Here is a 24,108-nt window from a genome sequence, read left to right as displayed (position 1 = left end):
CATATTACACCCTATTATCTTCATTAGCATATCCCTGAATAGCAATACAAGAAATGGAAGCAGTATTTGTTTTTCTAAGTGAGCAATATTTTTTTTGTTATGATTCTTCGCTACTCTTTGGTTCTTTCGGTAAAGAACCATAGAATAATTTCCCGCAGTCGCGAAAGCTCCAAATCAAGATTCTTCGCTACCTATGACTGATCGTTTCTATCAGAGGTGTAACGATGTCATCGATTCTTTCGCTCATGGCACGTGAATCAAATCGCTTTTGTAAGAATCGATATTTTCCAAAGCCTGTCATATGTAATGACTGCACGTGACTTCGTACAGCCACTGGAGGCGCTACAGTCACAATATTACACGGATCGTTTCCATATACCCAAAAGTTAATGAGCACCACAATCCCCCCCCCCCCCCCCCCCCCCAATTTCCCTCCTCTCATACATCAGCTGATTATGATGGCATCATGGTAGCTGCAGTGAAAGCCTAAACAACATCCCCATGCAGCCTGAGGTGCTTAATTTATCATGTCTTAAACTAAACCAAAAATATATTTTTTTATATTCTTTTGTTCATTCGGTAAAGTCACGTAGATAGAAAATTATGATAAAAATGAAGTGAATAAAAATAATAAAAACAAAAAAAAACACTAATGTAGACTGCAGCCTGGTTCTTAATCGGAGTGAGTGTACCTGCAATCTATAATGTAGACTGTAGCCTGGTTATTACGTTTTTATTTTATTTTACAAGGTAAGTCCCACTAAGCTACATATCTCTTCTTCAGAAGCGACCTGGCCACAAATGATAGCTCAACGAAGTAGCTTATTACATGGCCAAATACTCTAAACGCACATATCTAAATGCGGAGGGGAAAACCAGAGGACGCGGAGAAAAATCGACGCGACCACGGGGAGAACACCCAAACTCCAAATATGCAGCAGGCGTCAGTGTCAGGATCGAACCCACGACCTCCTGTATGCCAGACGAGGCAGTTAACATCCCACCAAAGCGTTTCTGTGTACTTTGCCAGACTATGCACCAAACAATCATCTTCCCCATGATCTCATAATACGGGCGATTTGAAGTATTGTCATCCTTAGATGCTTTGTAAATTCAAACTTGATTATAAACCAATGTTGTGTTGCATTGTATTTAAGACCATAACCAGCCCCAGATCGGGCCAATAAGTTGCTTCATTACTGTTCAGATGAAAAAAACCCCCAATGCTTCTCATTGTTTATTTCTTGTTCATTGTGTGCGTCTATGTGCACACGCAAACAAGTTGTATTGAGCCTGCGGGCAAAGCATTGGGTGTCTGTGGTGAAACAGGAATGGCAAATAAATAAATAACCACACTTTCATCTCCACCCTCTTTTTGGGAAGGTGGCATTTTCACTCCTAAGCCAGAAGGCAAAAAAATGTAAAATGGCCCAGGATGTGGCCAGTCAACAAACACATAAAACTTCGCCTTCCAGTCTACACACACGTGGCACGGGACCCCATTATTACTGCCACCTGTCTTGCACAAAGATGTTTGAACTACTCGCCAACGTCTAAAGCGTTCTTTCTGGCTTCGTGTATGCATTGTGCTCACGCGAACACATGAACTCGGTGGCAGTCAGTGTCGTGAAGTCAAGAAGTACCACTCTTAGCCTCAGTTTGCGTTGCCACTATCGTGCAGGATTTCACAATTTACTGAGCACCGATTAGGTTACCCACACTGATTAAGTTACCCAGCTACGCTACGTGCGTGTGTGTGCCGAGAGCTAATTCTCACATACAGTAAAGAAAAAAAAACACATTCGTCAATAACACTGTGGCCTTAAAAAGCACAAATATTTCAAATAATGGGACGTTTCTGGCAACGACCCTTCCTCACGTGTATTTAAGTTAGTTGTGCTTGTGCACCACTGCTGATGCAGCATCACCAAAAAAAATATCAATGTATAGTCCAAATTTTGATTTATATTTTTATTATTTTATTGTTTCCCTTCTACGTGACTTTACCGAAAGAACCAAGAATATAATGTATAGTCCAGTGCAGATATAATGAAGAATCAAGCCAGCCTTTTTTCTGAGCCAACTTCTCGACACGATTACGAACGCGGTTTGCTCACTTTTGCATTTCCTCCCGCGCACGCTCACAAGTCTGGGCCACAAATATACAGAACTGTGTCTGGGAGAGAGATGATGACAAGGCAGGGCAAAACGTGCGAGTTTCAACCGGCACGGAACCTGTCCGTGGGACTTATGCCGTGCCGTGGTGTCTGATTTTTTTACAACGGCTTGTCACCCGTAACCCGTTATTTATTTTATTGAGGCCGATAGGTGGGCGGGCACTCGCAGGTCTGTTTGTCCATGCAGTCGGGCTTTTTCAGAGGATAGGGGAGCGTCAGGGACGAGTGTTTTTAATTGCCCGTCTGTGCCAACGGCCAATCCCGTGCCGGGGTCAAGCGTTGCTTTTGCGGCGGCGTTAATCTCAGCCGGGCCATCGGCAAAATTCCAAAAGTACAAAGATGGCTGAACCCGCCAGGGAGGGGTGCGGAGTGTGTCTTCGCGTTATTTTGACTACGCCAGGTTGATTAGCAGTCGGAGCAGACGGCGTCGAGAGTGAGCGTCAAGAGCTGACAAAAGACAGCGGTGATGTCCGTGGACATTCCGGCATTACGCAACGGGTTGGCTCGTTGGTAAATCAATTAGCGTTTTTTTATCACTCTTCTGGCTGGGTTGTTTTTTTTGTTTGTTTGTTGTTTCGTTATTTTCTTTGTATAAAGGGAGGCAGACAAAAGAAGACGATTTTTACAGGGCACTGTGTCCGCGAGCGAATTTACAACTAAGGGCGGAATCGTGGAGGACGTGTGGCAACGCTGGGGCGAGTGGCAGCTGCTGCTCACGAAGTAAAACCTTGCGCAAGAGATGGGCAATGCGTGTGGCTGCGTGCGGGAGGGTGCCGGCGTGGGGGAACGGCGCACCACCGTGGTGCCTTTGGTCCCTCCAGGACCTCCCCGTAAGGGGGCCGCGTGCCTCCTTCACTGGCCTGCCTCCCCAGACCTCAGCCTGTGCTCTCCAGGGTTCTGCTCTTCGCCCAAACTTGAGCTGCGCAGAATGAGGATTAAGACTCGCAGGGGGGGCAACCTGTCAGCCGGGCTCAGGAGGGGTTCTCCAGATGGAGGGCCATCGTTTGAAGCGCTGCCTTCGCTCGGCGACAGCTCGCAGTGCATGCCGGGAAGGATGCTGGCGGTGGCAGAAGCCGTGGCGTGCCGTTGGAGCAGCACGGGCGGTTCCTCCTCCACCCTCCCACCGTCTTCCCTGGCGTGCTCCTCCATCTCCTCCCTACTCCAATGGGGGGAGGGTGACGTGGAATCGATGGCAGACTCGGCGCAGGAGGAAGGACAGCCGTGGGGACGCAAGGTGCACGGCTTGAGTTCGAGTTCAACCGCTGCCCAGCAGAGCAAGGCTAAGGTCAAGAAGAAGAGGAAAAAGAAGAGCACTCTAGAGCAGGGACATGCGGGGGATGCTCCTGATGGAACCGCGGCTCGGAACCCTACGTGGCCGATGCCACGCGCGCGGGACCTGCCCGCATACAGCTCGGACGACGTGGCCTCTTTTCTGTCCGAGTGCATCGGGTTCGCAAGTGCAAGCGAGAGGCGCGCTCTACCCAAGTTCCCCGCGCTGGACGAGCAACTCCACTGGTGTTATTTTTCACCGAGAGCGCAAGCGGCCCCCTCGGAGATGTCCCGCAGGTCGACGGGAGACTCTGGGAGCCTCGCGTTTGGCGACGGAGGAAGCGAGGGCGACAAAGATATTAAAACGATTCGATTCGCAGCGGGCGCAATGTCGTCTCTTGCGGAACTCGGTCAAGGGAACGGTACTCACTGCTCACAGAGAGACAGATCGTTCTGCAGACAGGTGTGCTCATTCACACACCTGTACCGTTAGGTGGCAGCAGCGTTATGCCTGTTGCGTCTCTGTCCTAATGCTGAACTTATTTCGCACCGTACGTAGCCAACGGTGCTAATTGGAGGTGCGGGGGAAGAACAATAAACTAAGCACAAAAAGCAGTTGTAAAGAAATTAGTTTTCAATCTCAATTTAAAAGTGCATAGCCCCAGTGGTTTCCTAATGTCGGAAGGAAGAGCGTTCCTCACGGCCACAGAAGCGCATTTGAAAGCGCGCAATGAGGTGAACGTCTTCGTTCAATGGTTAGCCAAACGCCGTTGCGAGGATGAGCGGAGTTTGCGTGATGGTTCCTGCTCCTCGTGTGCAATGAGTGGGACCTTGCGTGGGACTGTCGAGTGCCTTCCGGACCACCGCGGCCCGGCTTTGCACGTCGCACCGGACCTACAGGCAGGCGCGACGACAGAGGTCGTCCGCGTTGCACCTTCATCTAGACACGATGACCACTGGACTTCAGCGGTAGCCGTGTCTGGATGGAAGGAAGCGCAAAAGATACAGTTTGAGAACCGCTCCGTTAAATCGAATCTAGGATGATTAATTTCTCTCCTAAAATTATCGCTTCAAACCGAATGTCTCCTTTTTGTTGAATCTGACATCTTAGAACATTTAAGTCAACCAGAACATCTCCAAAACGATCAGCGATTTAAAACAAAACGAGTAGCATCAATGATTCCGCGAATTGGAATCCAGCTTAAAATGTTCCGAAACGTTTTCGTTAGCAAATAAACTACGCGCATTTACGCGCACCTAACACCATTCACCGTCCGTCATGAAATGGCATTCTAACGGCGGGCGCCTGCGTCGCGTTTGCCCGCTCGCAGATCGCGGACATCCAGGTGTCGGGCCAATCCGAGGACATGACCGCCAAGGACCGGCTGCTGCTGTGGTCACAGCGCATGGTGGAGGGGTACCCGGGCATCCGCTGCGACAACTTCACGACGTCGTGGCGCGACGGCCGACTCTTCAACGCCATCATCCACCGCCACCGGTGAGAGGGCAGTTCCAGCAGGGCGTGGGGGCGGAGGAGCTCGGGGCGGTAGGAGGAGGAGGAGGAGGAGGGGGGGGGCATTGAAAGGTAAAGGTGCAGCCCAGCAATTCCTTGCACGCGTCACTGCTTGGCGGAAGGTGTTCCCACTCCGTGGCTAGGGGGAGCCCCTTGAGAGGGTGGTTTTTTTTTGGCGTCATCTTCCACGCCGGCTCAGACGTCTTGGAAGGGGTGGGAGGGCTCACACTTTTCCCTGCCACGTGCGACCTGGCGGACGACCCAGGAACGGTTCGGATAATCGTCACTCGTATTTCCCATGAGCGGGAATCGAACTTGGGTGGCCACTTTTCGTAGCGAACTATGCAGCAATGCTGCTCCCCACTATGCAGCAGTACGTATGTACACAGTAACGTCGTATGATTGGGTGCTTGGAGTTGGTGTGATATATTATTTTCGAAATCAATTTCTTTAAGCGTTTTGTTAGTGAAAATGTGACATTTAACTTCATATATCATAAGTGTGGTGAACATGCCCATGCAGTATTTATTTAATTCCCACCTGCTTTAACACGTTTTCAGACGGATGAATTTCTATCCATGTTACCACCCCACCCACCCACCCAAAAAAAAACACTTGCCTTCCTTGAGCATTACTGTGTTCTGGCTTGGGGGAACATGATCCACACTTGTGGTCGTAGATCAATTTAAACCATTTCAACTACTGGCAAAATACATGTCGGAGCGTTATGAATCACACCAAACGGAATGTAAAGAAAGGGTTTTTCAAATATCAGTCTCCTTAGTCAACCCCCCAAACAGTTCTTGTAATGGTTTTAAAGTCTCATACCATTTTACAACCTCTGACTATGTTATAACCAAAATCGGTTTGTATACATTACATATTTAATCTATATAATAACGCTTCCTGTACGCTCACCACTCAGCATATGTTTCATGAACCCGCACTGACCCACGTGGTGAAGTACGGTCAAACAATCCCCCACGACTGAAAGGCATCGTGGAGCCTTCATCCAGCAGTGGATTGATAAAGGGCTGTAAATGTTTACCTACATTTGTGTCATCATTGTGATCAGCCATGATCAATCCACTGCTGGATGAAAGCATTCGCCAAGCCCGAAGCCATTGACCACGTTCAAACCATCAATCAAATAAATACCATAGCCTTTGTAGATCATTAAAACCATATGACTCAATGCCAAACAATACAATAATCTGAGCGTTCATAAACTGGTGCCTAAGTTAAAATTGTTTTTACATATATATAATTAAGCATACCGATATTAAATGATTAAAGGACTAAACCACCTGTTGGAAATAGATGAGATGCCACGCTGTCAACAAAATATTCAACAGTGACAGTAGACGATGTTGGATTGGTGAAAAACAAAGGCATCAATTATAAATGTAGAAAATATTTGATTTTTTAAATTTACTGTTGATGGTTTAATGACCACTGGCAGTTAACTACGGAATAAATGGGAACATACATTCATGAAGAAGAATGCAAATTGGGGAATCAAGATTAATACGAGCAAGACACAAATCACACACAGCAAGTTTGCTAAACGATTTAGTATAACCTTTACAGCAGCTCAACCAGGTCTCAATTGAAAAATAGCTCTTTGTATGAAGCTTTCGTGAATGCAGGAATCCATATTCTTTAGTTATTTCGGTAAAGTCACGTAGTTAGAAATAAAATAAAACAAAGCGGTCATCATGACGACCGCTTGTGTTGTGATCGAAACGTCGTGATTTTTTTAATTTTATTTCTAACTACGTGACTTTACCGAAAGAACCAAAGAGTATAGCTCTTTGTACGTACTGTACGTTTATTTGATTTCTTCACAAAAAAGCTCAATGGGCTTTTACCGAAACAATTGATGTATGCCTATTGGATAGACGCAATTGGGAAACACAGACTTGTCACTCAAGGGAGACTTGGGATCAAAATGATGAAATGAAGAGGCGGAGTAGAGCATGTTTGAGTGCTTTTGGAAATCAACTTGATAATGAATAGCAGCATACCATTGAGCTAAAAAGAACGTTCTTAATCAGTGCATATCACCCGCTCTGACGTACGGATCGGAAACGTGGACATTCGGGAATACATTTTGGATAAAAGCTGAAAGCTGAGCAAAGAAGCTTTGTAGATCTTGGCTGATGATAAAAAATAATATTGACACGGAAGATGTTGACACTGCTACCGGTGATTGGCTGCTGGCCGAGTTGCCCTTAAAAGAAGAGCTGTATAGCTCAATGAGCGTCACTCTGGAAAACAACTTCTGAATTCCCGACTTAAGATTGCAGTACGTGGAACCTGCACAGGTATGTGATGTACTCGCGATATAGGTGTGGTTAACAGACCCATGTAATCATTCAATGCACGCAAGTCTTAGCACGTTTCCAACGGGACAGGTAACCTGCTTTGGTGTACCGTGCATACACCCCTGCGTATATAAAATATTATTTCAGCGAATTAAAATGTTGTTTGAGTTCAGGCCATGTTCAGTCGCTATTACATACTCTCTGTATCTCTGTGCCTCTAAAACATTATATAAGCTAATTATTATGTTACTTGAGATAAGGCCAATTACAGCTTAGATGTTAATAGTAAGTGATGTCTACTTGTGCCAAGTATTCCTCCGCTTACGAGCACTGCTTGTATAATGTTTTATAAAAGACAAAGATCCCCCGTGTAGCCTTAACAGACTGTTGGGGCAAGTGCTGTTAGCGAGCACCTATGAAGGCCTGCACGGCACATGCGGGGAGGTGGGGGGGGGTGTCCAACACGACACCTGACCGCCTTTGTCTTCCTAGTGGCGATGACTTTACACACCATACCAGGTGCTCATGAGAGGCCGGCAACCAATTCAAATATTCGTCACTGGTGTTGGCCACGAGCAGGAATCGAACTCGGATCGGCGGGTTCGTAGGGCAGCGCGCTAACCGCTATACTACCGCTCTCCATATTTCGGGTTATATATCTATCCACGCACATGTAAAAAACATTCGCGGCTGAAGCGCAAGCGTGCAAGTGCCTGTCTTGGGGCATACTTTGGAATTTCTGCGGACAAAATAGTTGGCAGCGCTAGGCTGACACGAGCTCCCAATGCAAGTGAAGGGGCGGGGATGGATTTGAATTTGGTGCACATCTGCGGAAAGGATCGCAGTGTTCCCGCTCAGTGCAACACTGACACCGTTATGCCCTCCGTGTTCTTAAGTAGCGGGGAGTTTTTATTTTTTTACAGTGACGCTGTCGTTCCTTATAAACCGTTTGCGAGCTGCGGCCACACGCGCATCTTCAGCGGAACCAGCGTCGGGATGTTTACGACCGGCGGCGCTTTTAAAGTGAAACTTTAGTTTTCCTCCTCTTGGTTTTCCTTTTGAGACGTGTTCTTCGACCACCTCGAACAGTTTTATTTTTTTATTTTTGTTGGTTTCTTCGCGATAGTTTGATTTATTTCTCAGCAATTCGATTATTTAATATTCAGGGAACAATGAAACGACATGCGGGGAGGCTTAAGCGGGGGGGAGAGAGAGACGGCGGATATATACATGGAGTGCTACAACTACGCAAGCTTGCCCCGTGCGAACAGTGCCGTGCAGTCGAGGGCGGGCGCGGGATTGACACCTGGAATGAGTTCAAGCGGGTGAGGTTTCGCTTGTGAATCCGTTCTTGCGCTCTTTAACCACGATTACGAAAGCTCTAATTGTGGGTTAAACAGTACAAATGTCTCTTTCAAAGTCAGCACGTTCACTTTTTGTGCTTGTTTACCTATGCGCAGTTACCGAGAACTGAAATTCAATTCGCGTTAGGCTTGGGAAGGGGGTGGACAATACATTGTCAATCTCAACGTACCTGATTCACTGTATCGTGCATTTTTCAACTAAAAAAATCTAAAACATCACGAACGATAATGCCGACCAAATGTGAAATGTGTCGCTGATCACATATCAAACGCACATGTCAAATGGGTGCAGTGTGCAACGCGTACATCTAACCAGGTGAACGTGGAACGATGAACCATCTGTCGGCCGTGAAGGTGAATGGCCTCTGAAGTGAATTGTTGTTTCCATCTCGTGTGACATCCAGCGTCGGGACTGAAGGCAAGCCGGTTGATTGTATTTGTTCTACGCGGGCAAGAAACATCGAGCCTCGAGCTCTTTTATGATAATGACGAGCCGCTGGGCAGTGCCGCGTCAGTTATAGCTGTGTGCCGAGGTGTGTACGTATGTACGTTGAACTTCTTTCGCACCGTACGTCGCCAAACCGTGCTAGTCGGAGGTGCGGCGGGGAGGCGGGGAGGAGGGGGGGGGGAGAAGGACGACAAACGGTAACCGCAAACAAAAGGTGACTCGCTTTTTTTGCCGTTGTCGTAACTTCAGACCGGAACTGATTGACATGAAGCGCGTGGCCGTTCGGGCCAACCGGGAAAACCTGGAGCAGGCCTTCACGGTGGCGGAGCGCGACATGGGCGTCACGCGGCTGCTGGATCCCGAAGGTGAGCGGAAAACGAGGGAGGTTGTGCGACGTCGCACGTCGGCTCGGGAGATTCGCACGTTAAGAGTGGAATGCAGGGCAATGCGAGGCGGCTCTGAGGCAAGCTCAGTGTTGGTTTTATTACCACATGCGACGCTGACCCGAGGCGCTGGCACCGTAACCAGGATCGAATTGTAAGCACATTTACTTTGAGAAAACGAAACTAAACGAACTAAACTACGGAACAAAACGAAACTTTTTATTTTTTTATCTTACCAGGTATGGCCCACTGAGCTATGTAGCTCTTTTTTTTATATAAGCAACCTTGCAATGACGAATGATTGCTCAACGAAGTGGCTTATCGCGTGGAAATTTATTGCAGCCAAATACTCTAAACGCACGTTGATTCTAAATGTGGAGGGAAAACACGGAGGGCCCCAGAGAAAAATCGACGCAATCATGGGGAGAACATGCAAACTCGAAAATATACAGGCGGCAGAATACGTTTAAACGCAGACCCATCTTTGAAATGCCGACTGCCTATTTATTGTAGCGGCAACACCTACAAGCACTGAACGTGTAGCTCATCACGGTGTGATCTCGTTGATTTACACGGCTAGATTGCACATCTTGATGAAGCAGTCCAAACACATCATTCATCGCCCCGGCAATTTGCCCAGTCGTCGTTAGAGTTGAACAGGTATGTTTCGTGCCAAACATTAAAGATAGAGGAACATTTGCCAACAAAGATGAATCATCCTCCTAGACCAGTGGTTCTTAACCTTTTACTGCAGCCTTGAATGTTAATGAATACAGATATTTTATGAAACAAAGTAGTTGCACTTACGTGCCCGTATTTAATATGTTTTTCAATTATTAGCTTCTAAAAAAATCTGGCCACGTCTCGCACCGCCAGAAAGGGCATCTCGCACCGCCTGGGGGTGCGTGCACCCCAGGTTAAGAACCGCTGCCCGAGACTGATTGGACTGAGCGAAACCAATATATGCTGTCTCCACGTCCTGTGCCCCAGATGTGGACGTGCCATCCCCGGATGAGAAATCCATCATCACCTACGTGTCGTCCCTCTACGACGTCATCCCGAGGATGCCGGAGGTCAACTCTGGACTGAATGCAAATGTAACAATGCGCACGTTTGTCTTCGCGTCTCATTTACGTTCTCCACAAAAGGTGCGGCCTGGTGGCTGGCAAAGTGCTGAGCTGGCACTGATGAGACCCTCGATTAAAAATCCACGCGGCCACCTGTGTATGGTCACAATATTCTCACGAAATAACAAATAACACGGACCCCGAAAAGGAAGAAAAAAGCACTTTGGTCGACAAAATTCCAACTCTGATAATAATTGGACATTTCAGTTCGATTGCAATGCACTGAACGTCTTTGTAGCAGGGTGCGGGAAAAAGGGATTTCTGTTATCGTGCTAACCTCCAATTAGCACGGTCGGCTACGTATGGCGTGAAAGAAGCTCAACATACATATACACACACACACAGATCTCCTTCTATCGGAGGCCGCTCCACCGGCGGTGGCATCAGCAATACATTGCAGGGCTCCGCCTTTTGTCACCTTTACTCTGCCTCACCATCTACACCGGACTGCGATGTCAACAAACACGTTAATCTTTGTTCTTCCTCTGCGCGGCCACAAGGAGGTGGAGTTGCGCTGGACAGAGTACCAGGAAATCGTGGTGATCATCATGCAGTGGATCCGCCAGTACATCATCATGTTCCAGACTCGGGCCAACTCTGCCAACCCCACAGACCTCAGGGTACGGATGCTTGGGTCTTTACCTACGCAGAGAGCCGTCAGCGCTGCTTCGCGGTCGACGTTAATGATCCCCTGACATCAGTTGGGGTTTGGATCACAGTCATCGCCCCCTGCTGGCTGATTAATGACCCGGATCACTCTCGCAAATGAGACTCATCCTGGTGTCTTGAGTTCTCATTTGGGTTGAGCAAAATGTTCTTCAGCTTAACTTAACACGCAAGCTTTCGCGACCAATGTTGTTCATGATAACATTTTTAAGGGTTAGGCTGCGTAAATGTAACTGTGTCATACACCCACCTCCACCCGACACAGTACTCAATTGTTATTATGAGTAACTTGAACTAGAAACTTGATATAAAGGATGGTAATAAATGGAAACCTATATCCTAGAGGGTGGCAGAAACATCATAGGATGGGAATGGAATACATCAACATTTACACACGCAGTAGGCATGTAATTATTACTGGTTTCATCGATTAAAATATATGCTTACATTCATTATCCATGCATTGAGTCGTGCACATGAGAATAGATTTCTTTCGATTAATTTGTTTTATGTGGTCGAGTCGCGTAAAGCAAATCATGCAGGCACTAGCTTATCCAGGCATCACAACAGCAAGCAAATAATTAATTCATTATGTGCTAGATGCCTAAACACATTGAAAAAAAAATCTGTGTTATTTGGTGAAACGTCTGGCGCAGGAGTGTGACTTTGCCACGAAGGTTTTCCCAGCCAATCGTAATCCAAGTTTGATAGTTCAGTGTTAAGCTTTTGCCACGCACTAATGTGGGTATCTTCAACAGTAGTGCGGGGCGAAAGCTGGCACTGAACATATGCTCAACATGTAGCTTAAACCAGGGAGACTACATCCAGGAATATATGCGAATCGACGGCTGTGCGGTCTACTGCACACATTTAAATACTGAATGCGTAGCTGTGCTGCAGCTGATTCATAAAAGAACAATAGCAGAACTCGTGCCACTCGAGTCGGCGACCTCCGCTGCCCGCTCATTGTCTCAAGATCCGGGTTGCCATTGTGGGCGCGGAGCCGCTCACGCCGGTATCCCACCGAACGTGCCGCCCGAACATTGTCCCGCACCGCCTCGCCCTCGCCTCTTCCCGTTCGGCCGCGGGACTCCTGGAGCCCGCTCCCGGCGACCGCCACGGCGGCCGGGCCTGCCACGTCCCACACGTGCGCCCCTCAAGCCAAGCTCTCTCGCCGTTCTCTCCTCGCGCTCTGCCAGGCCCAGTACAACCAGCTGGTGCACTTCCGCGAGGTCGAGCTGCCGGCCAAGGAGGCGGAGCGTCTGCGCATGAAGAGCCTCTTCATGATGATGGAGGTAACGATGCAGCCCGGCACCCGCTGCCATTCTTGCAGCGCCGTCACGTGGTCCCTGTGCATGTGCGATGGGGACGGTGGGGGGGGGAGGGGAGGGGGTAGCCACACAACGACTCAGGGGAGCGACGACGGAGTCAATCATCATGCAGGTTTGTTTTTGGGTTAGATCGACCTAACCCACAAAAACCTGTATTATGGATGATATTGGTCGCGAAAGCCCACATGTTAAACTGACAGAGTCAATCTCAGACAAGCTTTACACGGGTGTTAGACTCTGAACGGAACGAGTAAGGACACGATCTGCTTCTGAATATCGTGCATTCAGCCCGCTGCTGCGCAGGTTGTGGCGTGGATACCGTGCAGGAGAAAATGTAGTGCACGGTGAAAAGGGCCACCTCCTAAGCCAAGAATCACTGGTCGCCGTGGTGGTGGAATGTTAACTACCTCGCCCGGTATACAGGAGGTTGTGGGTTCGATCCCGATCCAGACGCCTGTATATTTGGAGTTTTCATGTTGGAAAGGCTGTGACGCCCAAACTGCAAGACAGTTTGTATGTAGTCACATCAATCCTGTCAATTAAAGTAAGGATACTGCAGCAGATCAGTCGGAGTGTGTGTGAGCTGTCATTAGAAAACGTGTGGCACACGTTCATAACCACAGCATTCCAACGCCGGTGCTTAAATATTGCACCAACATTTTTTTTTACTTGACCATAACGTATATGTAACTTTGACCTTTACCCGTGTACCGATAGTTCAATGTTAATGTGACATTTTAATGGAGGACTACTGCTGTGTTATCTTGGTGTGGTCTGGAACTGGTTTGTTGTTGTTTTTTGCTGCCTTGCCAAAGCTTAATAAATCGGACTTATATAATCGAAGCATTATTTATTTACTATTTTGAACCCCTATCGTGTTTTTTTTGTATTGTTTGCTGTTGTAACTTTGCCGACCCCGCACCCACACTGGACATCTGTGAAAAAGAGCTTCATAGCTCATCGGATTCATCCTGCAGTCTAAATAAATATTCTGATTTTGATTTAGAAGAGGGAGCTTGGCCTTCAGTGGGTTGGGGGGGCTAAACCTCCAGCCCCCCCTCCACTGCCCCCCTCGCTCCCCCCAGCCTCCCTCCAGTCCCCCGGCAACGCTACGGGCCTGTCCTCTGCACAAGCCTTATCCTTTACCTGTGCAACCTTTGTGCTTGAGAAGCATTCAGTCTCTTGCCCGTGGATCCCAACTTTTACCTCTAGGTACCCACCATGTAGCTGGCCTTATTCAAGGATGGAGTGTCACGGTGTTTCCATCTTCCCAACCAAAATCCAATTACTTCCACGAGGACCACATTTGGCCCACTTGCTGCTTGTAATCTTACGTCTATTGCTTCGTATATATTATGAAAATACAAAAAAGCAAGATCAAGGAAAGTTGATATGAAAATATGACCGTGACCACTGCGTGATTTTGCATGCAGAGAACTTGGCGATATAGTCCCTACATTGTTCATGTCTGTAAATTGCTTGTTTTCATTTAGCTGTGCTTAATCTAACGTTTCAACCATTCACAGGGACTAGAAAGTCTCGATAGGACATATTACTAATTCGACATGGCCATTGCTAGGTGGCTATGAAATTGAAGTAATCAGCATATTCCCAATAAGAATACATAAAGAAATGTTTTCGTCTTAATTTTAATACATAATTCATTCTTATATAATGTCATTAGAATAAAATGCCCCAATAATAAGGAATTAATGCTAAGTCAAAATAAGTCTGACTGACAGTCTTTATCGTTTAACACTGTCTGTAAGCCTTTGACCCCCACCTTCCACCATTAACACGAAGAATCTAACCCTGGCTCACAGAACTTGATCCAGTCTGGCCACATCAAGATGCCTGTTGGCTACCACCCCAGCGACATGGACAAGGAGTGGAACAAGATGCTCCTCACGATGTCCGAGCGGGAGAGGGAACTGAAGATTGAGATCGACAGGTGAGCGTCAAAAAAACGGAGTCTAATTTTTCTTCCTCCAAACGGAGTCCGTTTTTATCGACAAAAAGGAGCAACCTTAATTTGTGTTTATCACAGGGGCCTTTAAACCTTAAGCACTTGGGGGCTGCAGATGTTCTGCCGCAACTCCGATTAGCACGGTTGGCTGTGTACGGTGCGAAAAAAGTTCAACGTGCATCCACTTATCTACCTGCCCAGCAGAGGATTGGAAGACGCCTTAACTGATAACAAAAACATCTTCAATATTTTTTTCCCCGCAACAGAAACATGATTCTTACAGTGATTGGCAAATCCCTGAAAGAGTCATGTTTCCCTGTACGAGTCCTATTTCTTCCTCCGAAAAAGTAATGCGTTTTTTAGCGTGCCTTTTATCGGCCTAAAACAAAACGAGCATGGGGGGGGGGGGGATTTAAACCTTAAGCACTTGGGGCTGCAGATGTTCTGCCACTGCTCAGCAGAGGGCTGGGAAATTACTGCGCTGATGAAAAAAAAAAACATCTGAAATATTTTTTTCCTGGCGGAAGAAAACGTGACTCTTGTAGGGATTCGAAGAGGTCTGTATTTGCCAATTCAAATTCTGGGGCCAAGATCAGATGTTTCTCCATGCTTGTGTTGGCTGACATCACGGTATAATCTGCTCTATTTGGTGAGTACTGACTAACCGTTAGCCTTGACATCGCATTTGAGAATTTGACTTTCCTTGCACGGTGTTTTGATCTTGCGTTGGCACACATTTATTTTGCTTCGGTGCTCTGTTTGAAGTTTATCTTTCTATTTATGAAGGGTCGCTCTTGAGACAGGGCACTTTCATACATTGCTAGACGCCCTTTGGCTTGGTTTGTATGTGCGCAGATTCCTGCTTTAACTTTTAATGGCCTCAGTGACAAAGGTGCCGCGGTTAAATAAACCCTTGAGACCTCTTGTGGCACACGCATAATACTTTGCCCTTTTACACATCACGTGAGATTGGTGAGAACAAAACCGTTTCTCACCAACGTGACGTTTAGTATCACTGACACCGCAACCTGCCATGACGAAGATTACATTACATCGAGGGCCTTTTACTTAATGGTGTTTATTCGGAAGGCTACAAGCTGTACTCTCGCTGTTTCGTTTCTTGTGCAACTACAAACCAATGTGTCCTGAGCCGTGAGTCTGAATGCAATTTGTGATGATGTAGGAGCTCGATATGAGAACACCTTACATACTGTAAATACACATGCGTACACTACACTGGTGGGTGAGAGGTAAAACCCTGGTAGGAGCAAACCTCAGGAGTCTGTGCTTATATCCAGCCTCTATTGGATATAAGAAACAGCAAATAAATGCTGTATGTTTTGATTACCCTTTACATTTGAGAGTCCTCTTTGCAGTTGTGACCTTATATGGCTTCTGCTTGTTACGAAGATCACATGGTTGGAAGACAAGCAGTTGAGAACCAGTTGCCAACTTAACACATTCACGCTCTTAAGATGGAATTTGATATGGCACTCCATCCGATGTCGAGGCAAGTTTCTAAGCCGAACCATCCGTCAATCGAAAAAATATAATCGTGACCTTGGATTCGCTCTGGAATTGAGTGTGCCTGCAGCGATACGTGCGCTGAAGGAAATTTAAATAAATAAACATTTCATCCAATCACACGTCGCCCTGATGTCCACAGGGCGAATGCTTTGCGTGGCTGCAGATAGCGTCTCTTCTGAGCCCCAAGCATGCTTTCGGCCAGGAGACTTGAGTGGGACGCGACAGACAAGATCTGACCTTCAGAGGAGAGACAGCTTCGTCCCAAGGCTCCAAAAGCCAAAGCGCCAGACACCGCTCCATTTTGTCATAATTTTTTTTTACATCTTAGTCGTTTGCGTGTTGTCGTCGTTGTTTGGATTATTATTGTCATTATACAACATTAGATTTTTCATCGTTACCATTTTATCGCCCAAGAAGATGAAGAAATGTCCATGCGTGAGAGGCATTAGGTGAAACATTTAAGCGGCAGCGCTTATTGGCTGGGGTATTTTTATTATTTTTCTCCTTCTTCAAAGTCGCCTATAGGGCCTACTCTTGTCCAGCAGCATGATGAACCACCAGGCGGTTTTTCAGAATTCGGCGCCGCTGTGTCCCCGTGGACACGTCAGGGTGATGCATCAGCCCAGTTCCGACGCCTTTCAGGCTGCCTATGACGCAGATCGACAGCGACAGTTTTCCTCCGGCTCCCTCAGTAATTCCAGCATTGCCACGAAGCGGGCCCCGAGCTACAGCTCCAGCTCAGCGGCCCTTGCCGGCGGCAGGAGTGCAGGTGGCGGAGTGGCTGTTGACGGCTTCAGTGCAGGCGGTGGTGGCGGTTTCGGTGGCGGCGGTCGCAGCGGTGTTGCTGGAGGAGGAGGTGGTGGTAGCTCTGCAGTCTTCTTCCCTAGCGGTGGCACTAGCGTCGCCATGGAGGGTGGCCCCTTTGACACGCACGAGCGAATGGTGAGCCCGGACCAGCGGGCAGCCTCACCGTCATTCTTCACGGCGGAGGCCGGACCCAGGGCTGTCCCTGGTGCGCATCCTGCGATGGCAGTGCACAGGGCCGGAGCCGCGTCGCTCCGGAGCTTCAGTGACATCGATCTCTATCCAGGCCAAGCCTACCTTGGCATGGCTTCACCGATGCCAGATTGTGCTTCCCTGGGTAGCACAGCAGCCATGGGTTTGTCCGGATTTTCTGCACAGAATGGGACAGGCTACAGGTACGGTAATGTTGCACGTCGTTTCACCATGGATTTTCTTTTCAGAAGAATTACATTAATAAACACCACGTTCGTCTGGTGCGGGCAATGATCTTGTTTCTGTGTGAGCACTGTAGAATGTGCAAGCAATGATCTTGTTTCTGTGTAAAAACTGTAGAATGTGCACACAATGATCTTGTTTCTGTGTAAGCACTGTAGAATGTGCACACAATGATCTTGTTTCTGTATGAGCACTGTAGAATGTGCAAACAATGATCTTGTTTCTGTGTGAGCACTGTAGAATGTGCACACAATGATCTTGTTTCTGTGTAAGCACTGTAGAATGTGCAAACAGTGATCTTGTTTCTGTGTGAGCACTGTAGAATGTGCAAGCAATGATCTTGTTTCTGTGTAAGCACTGTAGAATGTGCAAACAATGATCTTGTTTCTGTGTAAGCACTGTAGAATGTGCACACAATGATCTTGTTTCTGTGTGATCACTGTAGAATGTGCACACAGTGATCTTGTTTCTGTGTAAGCACTGTAGAATGTGCACACAATGATCTTGTTTCTGTGTAAGCACTGTAGAATGTGCACACAATGATCTTGTTTCTGTGTGAGCACTGTAGAATGTGCACACAATGATCTTGTTTCTGTGTAAGCACTGTAGAATGTGCACACAATGATCTTGTTTCTGTGTGAGCACTGTAGAATGTGCAAGCAATGATCTTGTTTCTGTGTGAGCACTGTAGAATGTGCAAGCAATGATCTTGTTTCTGTGTGAGCACTGTAGAATGTGCAAGCAATGATCTTGTTTCTGTGTAAGCACTGTAGAATGTGCAAACAATGATCTTGTTTCTGTGTGAGCACTGTAGAATGTGCAAACAATGATCTTGTTTCTGTGTGAGCACTGTAGAATGTGCAAGCAGTGATCTTGTTTCTGTGTAAGCACTGTAGAATGTGCACACAATGATCTTGTTTCTGTGTAAGCACTGTAGAATGTGCACACAATGATCTTGTCTCTGTGTGAGCACTGTAGAATGTGCACACAATGATCTTGTTTCTGTGTAAGCACTGTAGAATGTGCACACAATGATCTTGTTTCTGTGTGAGCACTGTAGAATGTGCACACAATGATCTTGTTTCTGTGTAAGCACTGTAGAATGTGCAAGCAATGATCTTGTTTCTGTGTAAGCACTGTATAATGTGCAAGCAATGATCTTGTTTCTGTGTAAGCACTGTAGAATGTGCAAGCAATGATTTTAGCATGTGTTAGTTAATTACTTGGAGTGAGGAGCCAATATCAGAAAAGTATAACAAAAATATCTTAATAATGGATTTCTACTTTTATGGAAATTACTGCAATACTTTCTTGCAGCAAAATGCAAATATTAGAAACTTGCAATTAACTTGGCAACTCTTAACGATAAACTTACGGGTCATTCAGATTTAGATTAAACAGTATGTTAATATATTGCACACACTAACACATGTCCATCCGATCATATATTGCTTATTTACTTTAATATACATGGACACTAACATACTGTCGACGGATTCTAATGAGCAGTACATGCTTCTTCTTTTTTTAAATACATGTTTTATAACATAGCATGACTGAGTATCAATGTGCACACTGTGAGTGGTATAACAGTCACTTAACGGGACACATTCCCGCAATTGTGTTGAAGAAGTATTTGCTGTCTGTGTTTACTCTTAAAACGCTTGTCCAAATGCTAAGGTGGAGACATTCCTATTTAAAGCTTTCGTGACTGCAAGGATTCATCTTCTTTGGTTCTTTCGGTAAAGTCACGTAGAATGAGAATAAAATAATAAATTGGTAAAATAAAATAACACAATAATATTCTCACGACGTTTCGGCCACAACACAAGCGGCCTTCATCAGGTGAAGGGACGAGACTGTCTGGAGGACAGCGCTGGAGTGTTTTAAAGGCATGTCACTCCAGCGCTGTCCTCCAGACAGTCTCGTCCCTTCACCTGATGAAGGCCGCTTGTGTTGTGGCCGAAACGTCGTGAGAATATTATTGTGTTATTTTATTTTATCAATGTATTATTTTATTCTCATTCTACGTGACTTTACCGAAAGAACCAAAGAAGATTGATACATTCCTATTTAGCCACAAAGCCTAAATACATGGTTAGGTCATAGTTTTTTTGTTAGTGAGCACATACTGTATTAAGGCCAGCTTGGTACACGAGCAAGGGGTGTGGCCATTAGAACACCTGGCTGGCCTGCCTTTATTGTTCTCCCTCATGCTGATCTTTACGCACAGCCCCAGGTACTTATTTAAGGCTGATTCAACCCAGCGGAGGCCCATGACGCCTTCAAAAGTTCGCTGCCACTGTCATTGTTCGTGGACGCGAATCAAACTCGGGTCACCAGGTCTCGAGCGCAGTGTGCTAACCACTGCCCCACCGCTCGCCACATGTATACACAAACACCTGAAGGCAGCCAAAGACTCATTCCCCAAGCTGCTATATGGATTCTTAAAATGAGGAGGCTCTGCATGTGCACATTGCACAGTGCACTGCAGTTCGCTGTTTTTGTTACATTTTCTTTTGTACGCCAGTGCTGGTTTTATCTCGGTTGGTGTTCGAACACGTCAGGGCAAATGTTGGTTCTGCCCGGTATGCAGGTAATGCAGGGGATGGAATTTTGCCTTGTGCGAGATCAAATGTGGCATGTGTTGCAACACGACCTCTCACTGCCACAGTGTCTTCATACTTACTGTATTTGAGGGAATACATGGAGCAAATGTTTTAAAGGCGCGTACGAAGCCAAGACTTTTAGAGGCACCATAAATAATTTACTGTATCTTTTTTTGTAAATTCACGACAGTCCTTAACGTGGTCAACGATACATTTTGTCATTGGCAATAATGTGTCTTCACTCATTATTAACAATAAAATAATGTAAAGCCTAGCCAAAGCCTCCATGTGCATTTAAGCAGAAGCAACACCAGTAACCCCCTAGCCTCTGAACCAATTTTATTGTTTTAGAAGACGCTCTGCACATTCGTCAAGAACACCGACTTAAAACAGAAACATATAATGGGCACCGTATGGGACCTTTTTTATTGCCAGAAAGGGTAAAACCTATAATACATTTTTCATGATAGGCACTGTTTTAGGAAATTATTCAACTTAGCACTTTATTTTTACCTTTGAGGTCACGGTGTTGTTGACGAACGTGTTGAGCGTTTTGATCATTCTCCTTGTGCACCACTGCCGATGCATCGTCACCAAATATAATTTGGTATCCGCTTTCACCAAGGTGTTGCGTGCGATTGTGAAATAAAAAAATGAAGTCAAATAAACCGTGAGATGGCCGTCGTCACCTTAACTTCGTGAGGAGCAAGGCTGAACGTTGCACATTTGTCGCCACTGCGGAGAAGCTAGGCCAAAGCCACACGAGAGGGCCATGTCTGGCCTCTCACTCAAAGCAACGTTCACACGTGCTCGATATGGTCCTACGTGGTTCATGAAGTCAATGATGGGGATTCATTGCGTGCGACGTACTTACAAAAAAATCCGCAGACTACCTGCTGGATCTCCTCTCTGTTTCAAAGAACATATTTGACCTCAGTTCTTCGCTCATTTAACAGCTTCACATTCCCTATTGCCGTACAAAAACCGGAGGAAGGGCCTTTGCTATTGATGCCCCCAGGGTCTGGAATGCTATTGCCAATAAACTGCAACTTGAATCGCTACCAATGAGATCTCATTTCAAAACTGCTCTAGAGGAGTTGTACACCCCTAGCTGCCACTGCTATTCATTGGCGTAAAATAAAATAAAATGTTTTCGCTCAGGGTGACGCTGCAAAGTATTATCTGTATTTTGATTTAGCGTGCTGATCTTTAAGGTGCATTGAAAAATTTGATACTCCGACTGATGCTTCTGTTGTTGTGGAGTAACTCATGCAGCCAGCTATGGCTCTAGGATTTGGTGTTACATGTTATTTATATATTGTAAAAATTCGGTCACAGTCCCTGTGATCACTGTTACGTTGCAATTATGGCTTTGTTATTTTGGTGATTTGGAAAACGTTTTTTGGTTTGGACATGTTTGTTTTGTTGTAGTACGGAGTTAGACTGACGGCCTTAATCTAAGTTTTCTTGTGGTTGTTGTTGTTGTTTGACTTGCATCCCCCTGGGATTTTTTGCACACAGCGTTGGTGTACGGTGCATTTTTCAGGAATATTTTGCTGTTTTTTTCCATGGATTTTCTGTTTTGCACAGTCACACATAGTCACTTTAAGATGTTTTTCTTGTTCGTGTTTTTGTTTTTTTTGTTTGTTGTGGTTGCACCCGATTCAAGTGCTTATCGACACTTGTGGGGCGGTGCGGTAGGGTAGCGGTTAGCGCGCTGTGCTGCAAAGCCGGCTAACCGGGGTTCGATTCCCGCTCATGGACAACACCAGTGATGGTTATCTGAACCGGTTCTGGGCCTCCCATAGGTGAACTCGGCCTCAAATGCGTACCTAGTGCCGTGTGTAAACATCGCCACTAGGGAGACAAAGGTGGCCGGGCATGGTGCCGTACCGGTCTTCATAGGTGCTCGCTAAAAACAGCACTTGCTCCTACAGTCTGTTAAGGCTACACGGTGGGTCTTTGTTGTTTTCAACACTGAACGCAGGCTGGACATGCTGCAGAGAGTCGCCGGCAAGATACAGAAGGACGCCTTGGTCTGTGAAGATCGCCTCAATCAGTCCAGCAGCATGCTTCAAATGGTATATCACAACATATTCACTTCCACGTGTTACAAATTCTCCTTGTAGCATGGCAATTTAACACACTTTAAATTTAACACAATTTAACACAATTTCAATTTAACACAATTTAACACACTTTCCGAGTGACGCAGAGCAAACAAGCCGGTGCCAGCCCATCCTACAGGTTCGAGCAAGAAATATTGTATTATTAGTTTTTTTTTTACGTGGAGACGTATATGAAAGAGAAATACTGTTTGGTTATTTATTTGCCATTATTTTTCTCGATGACAATCCTCAACAAAACTGCACTGCGTAAGAGAAGCGAAGCACCCATCACCACCCAGTCACTTTTGAACCTAAGTTTACCCAATGAATGGGAGCCGCATGGCGTACGGGTGACCTTTCACCACATGAGTGATGCTATAAGGGAAAAGTGTGTTTTTGCTCAGGTCATGTGTTTTCTTATGGACCTAGGTCGAAGGTTATAGGTGTTTACATAGGTCATCATAAATAATAACACCGTCTCCTGGATTCTACTCGTGATAATGAACCTTTACTCAGCTCTGTACAATGCCGATTATTTCTCACATTGGCCTGCCTGAGTATCTTTTTAATTTGATAATTGACACATTTGTAAACTTTGTTCATGCATGTGTTGTGACCGAAATATTACGACTGATGCCCTTATCCAGTCATCGTCATTATGTTAAATTTGTAGGAGATTCTAGATTTGAAGTTTTTGTGACTGCAATGATCCATACTCTTAGATTTTTTCGGTAAAGTCAGGTGGGATAGTTACAGCAAGAACTAATTACTTATTGCTGTGACTATCCCACCTGATGACGGAGGCTTGTATTGCTTCCGAAACGTCGTGATTTGATTAACTTTATTTTTTTACCTACGTGACTTTACCGAAAGAACCGAAGAGTTTGTAGGAGATGTTCGTTGCTGTGTGATATTCACACGGATTGTTGCCAAATTCCGATTCGCACAGCGTCCTTTAATGTTTCCATTTGTTTGCACTCGGCACGACGGACGCCTCCAAGATCATCGCTCACGCAGTTCTGGGACATTACACGTGGGTGCGATTGCACGCGTGTGTGTGTGTGTGCACACACACACACACACGTGTGTGTGCGTGTGTGTGCACACACGTGCGGAGAAGGGCAGTGCGGCGGTTAGCGCGCTGCGCTACGAACCCGACGGCCCGAGTTCAATTCCCCGCTCACGGCCAAGCCCCAGCGACGGTTATCTGAATTGGTCCCGGGCTTCCCCCAAGGTTGACTTCGCTTAAAAAAAGAGTACCTGGTACATTGTGCAAACATTGCCAAAGGCGGGGCCCACGTGGTGCTGGCCACCCAACTCCACGTGTGCCGTGTCGCGGTCTTCATAGGTGCTCGCGAACAGCACTTGTGCCAAGAGTTTAAGGCTAAAGGAGAGGGTATTCGTGTTGTAGAGAGTGTCGGTGCAGCGGTTAGCACATCGCACTACAACCACAGTTACTGGCCACGGAAGTAGTTGGAATACGAGTCTGGGCCTCCACTGGGTAAACTTGGCCTAAAATGAGTAAATGGGGTCGTGCAGTCAACGTCAACAGTGGGACAAAGGCCCCAACGGTGTTGACTGCACCACCCTCTCCTGTGCCATGCCGCCCTTAATGTACGCTCGCCAACGGTACTTCCTTAACGGCCTGTAAGGAATGCTCTGTTTTTTTGACGTTGATTATGCAGTAAATGTTACCATTTACCGTGGAGACCATTAAACTGCCTACAAATTGAAATACGGCAGTGATAGTTCACTTGCCACCCTCGGGCTCAAATAGAGACTCAAAGAGTTACGACCCGAATGTCCCCGGCACATCGGACTGAACTAAAGAGCCACCTTTGTTCGTGTGTTTTTTATGCAATCCCTGACTTTGGCACTCGTACAAGGGCACATTTAGGAGTCAGCACATAGCACACTGGCACTTGCACACTATGCAGGCACAACAGTTTAACAAATCTGGCATTGTGGGATCACGTTCGCACAAATACTCGAGTAACAATTGTCGGATTCACGTGGTTGTTCAGAGTGATTTTGGGCTCACTTTTGCAGTGAAA

At 46.4% G+C, this 24,108-nt stretch overlaps 1 protein-coding gene across 14 annotated transcripts in view; it reads left to right on the top strand.

The window, feature by feature from the left end:
• PLEC (plectin) overlaps positions 1 to 24,108 on the top strand; it is a 181,521-nt gene that overhangs the window by 119,707 nt on the left and 37,706 nt on the right. For 13 of the 14 annotated variants that reach the window (XM_032959617.2, XM_032959615.2, XM_032959613.2 and 10 more), the window contains 7 exons: positions 4,778 to 4,944; positions 9,348 to 9,463; positions 10,472 to 10,578; positions 11,109 to 11,228; positions 12,474 to 12,569; positions 14,429 to 14,556; positions 21,934 to 22,027. In XM_032959617.2, the coding sequence (XP_032815508.2) occupies positions 4,778 to 4,944; positions 9,348 to 9,463; positions 10,472 to 10,578; positions 11,109 to 11,228; positions 12,474 to 12,569; positions 14,429 to 14,556; positions 21,934 to 22,027 (828 nt within the window). Of the gene's footprint in view, positions 1 to 4,777; positions 4,945 to 7,820; positions 8,612 to 9,347; positions 9,464 to 10,471; positions 10,579 to 11,108; positions 11,229 to 12,473; positions 12,570 to 14,428; positions 14,557 to 21,933; positions 22,028 to 24,108 lie in introns of those variants that run through there. The other variant, XM_032959618.2, reaches the window with a different exon arrangement.

Source organism: Petromyzon marinus, chromosome 23 (genome assembly GCF_048934315.1).
Source record: "Petromyzon marinus isolate PM22_M1 ecotype Great Lakes invasive population chromosome 23, UKy_Petmar_22M1.pri1.0, whole genome shotgun sequence".
NCBI classification, from domain to species: Eukaryota; Metazoa; Chordata; class Hyperoartia; order Petromyzontiformes; family Petromyzontidae; genus Petromyzon; species Petromyzon marinus.
This window is presented reverse-complemented; position numbering and strand designations above follow the sequence as displayed.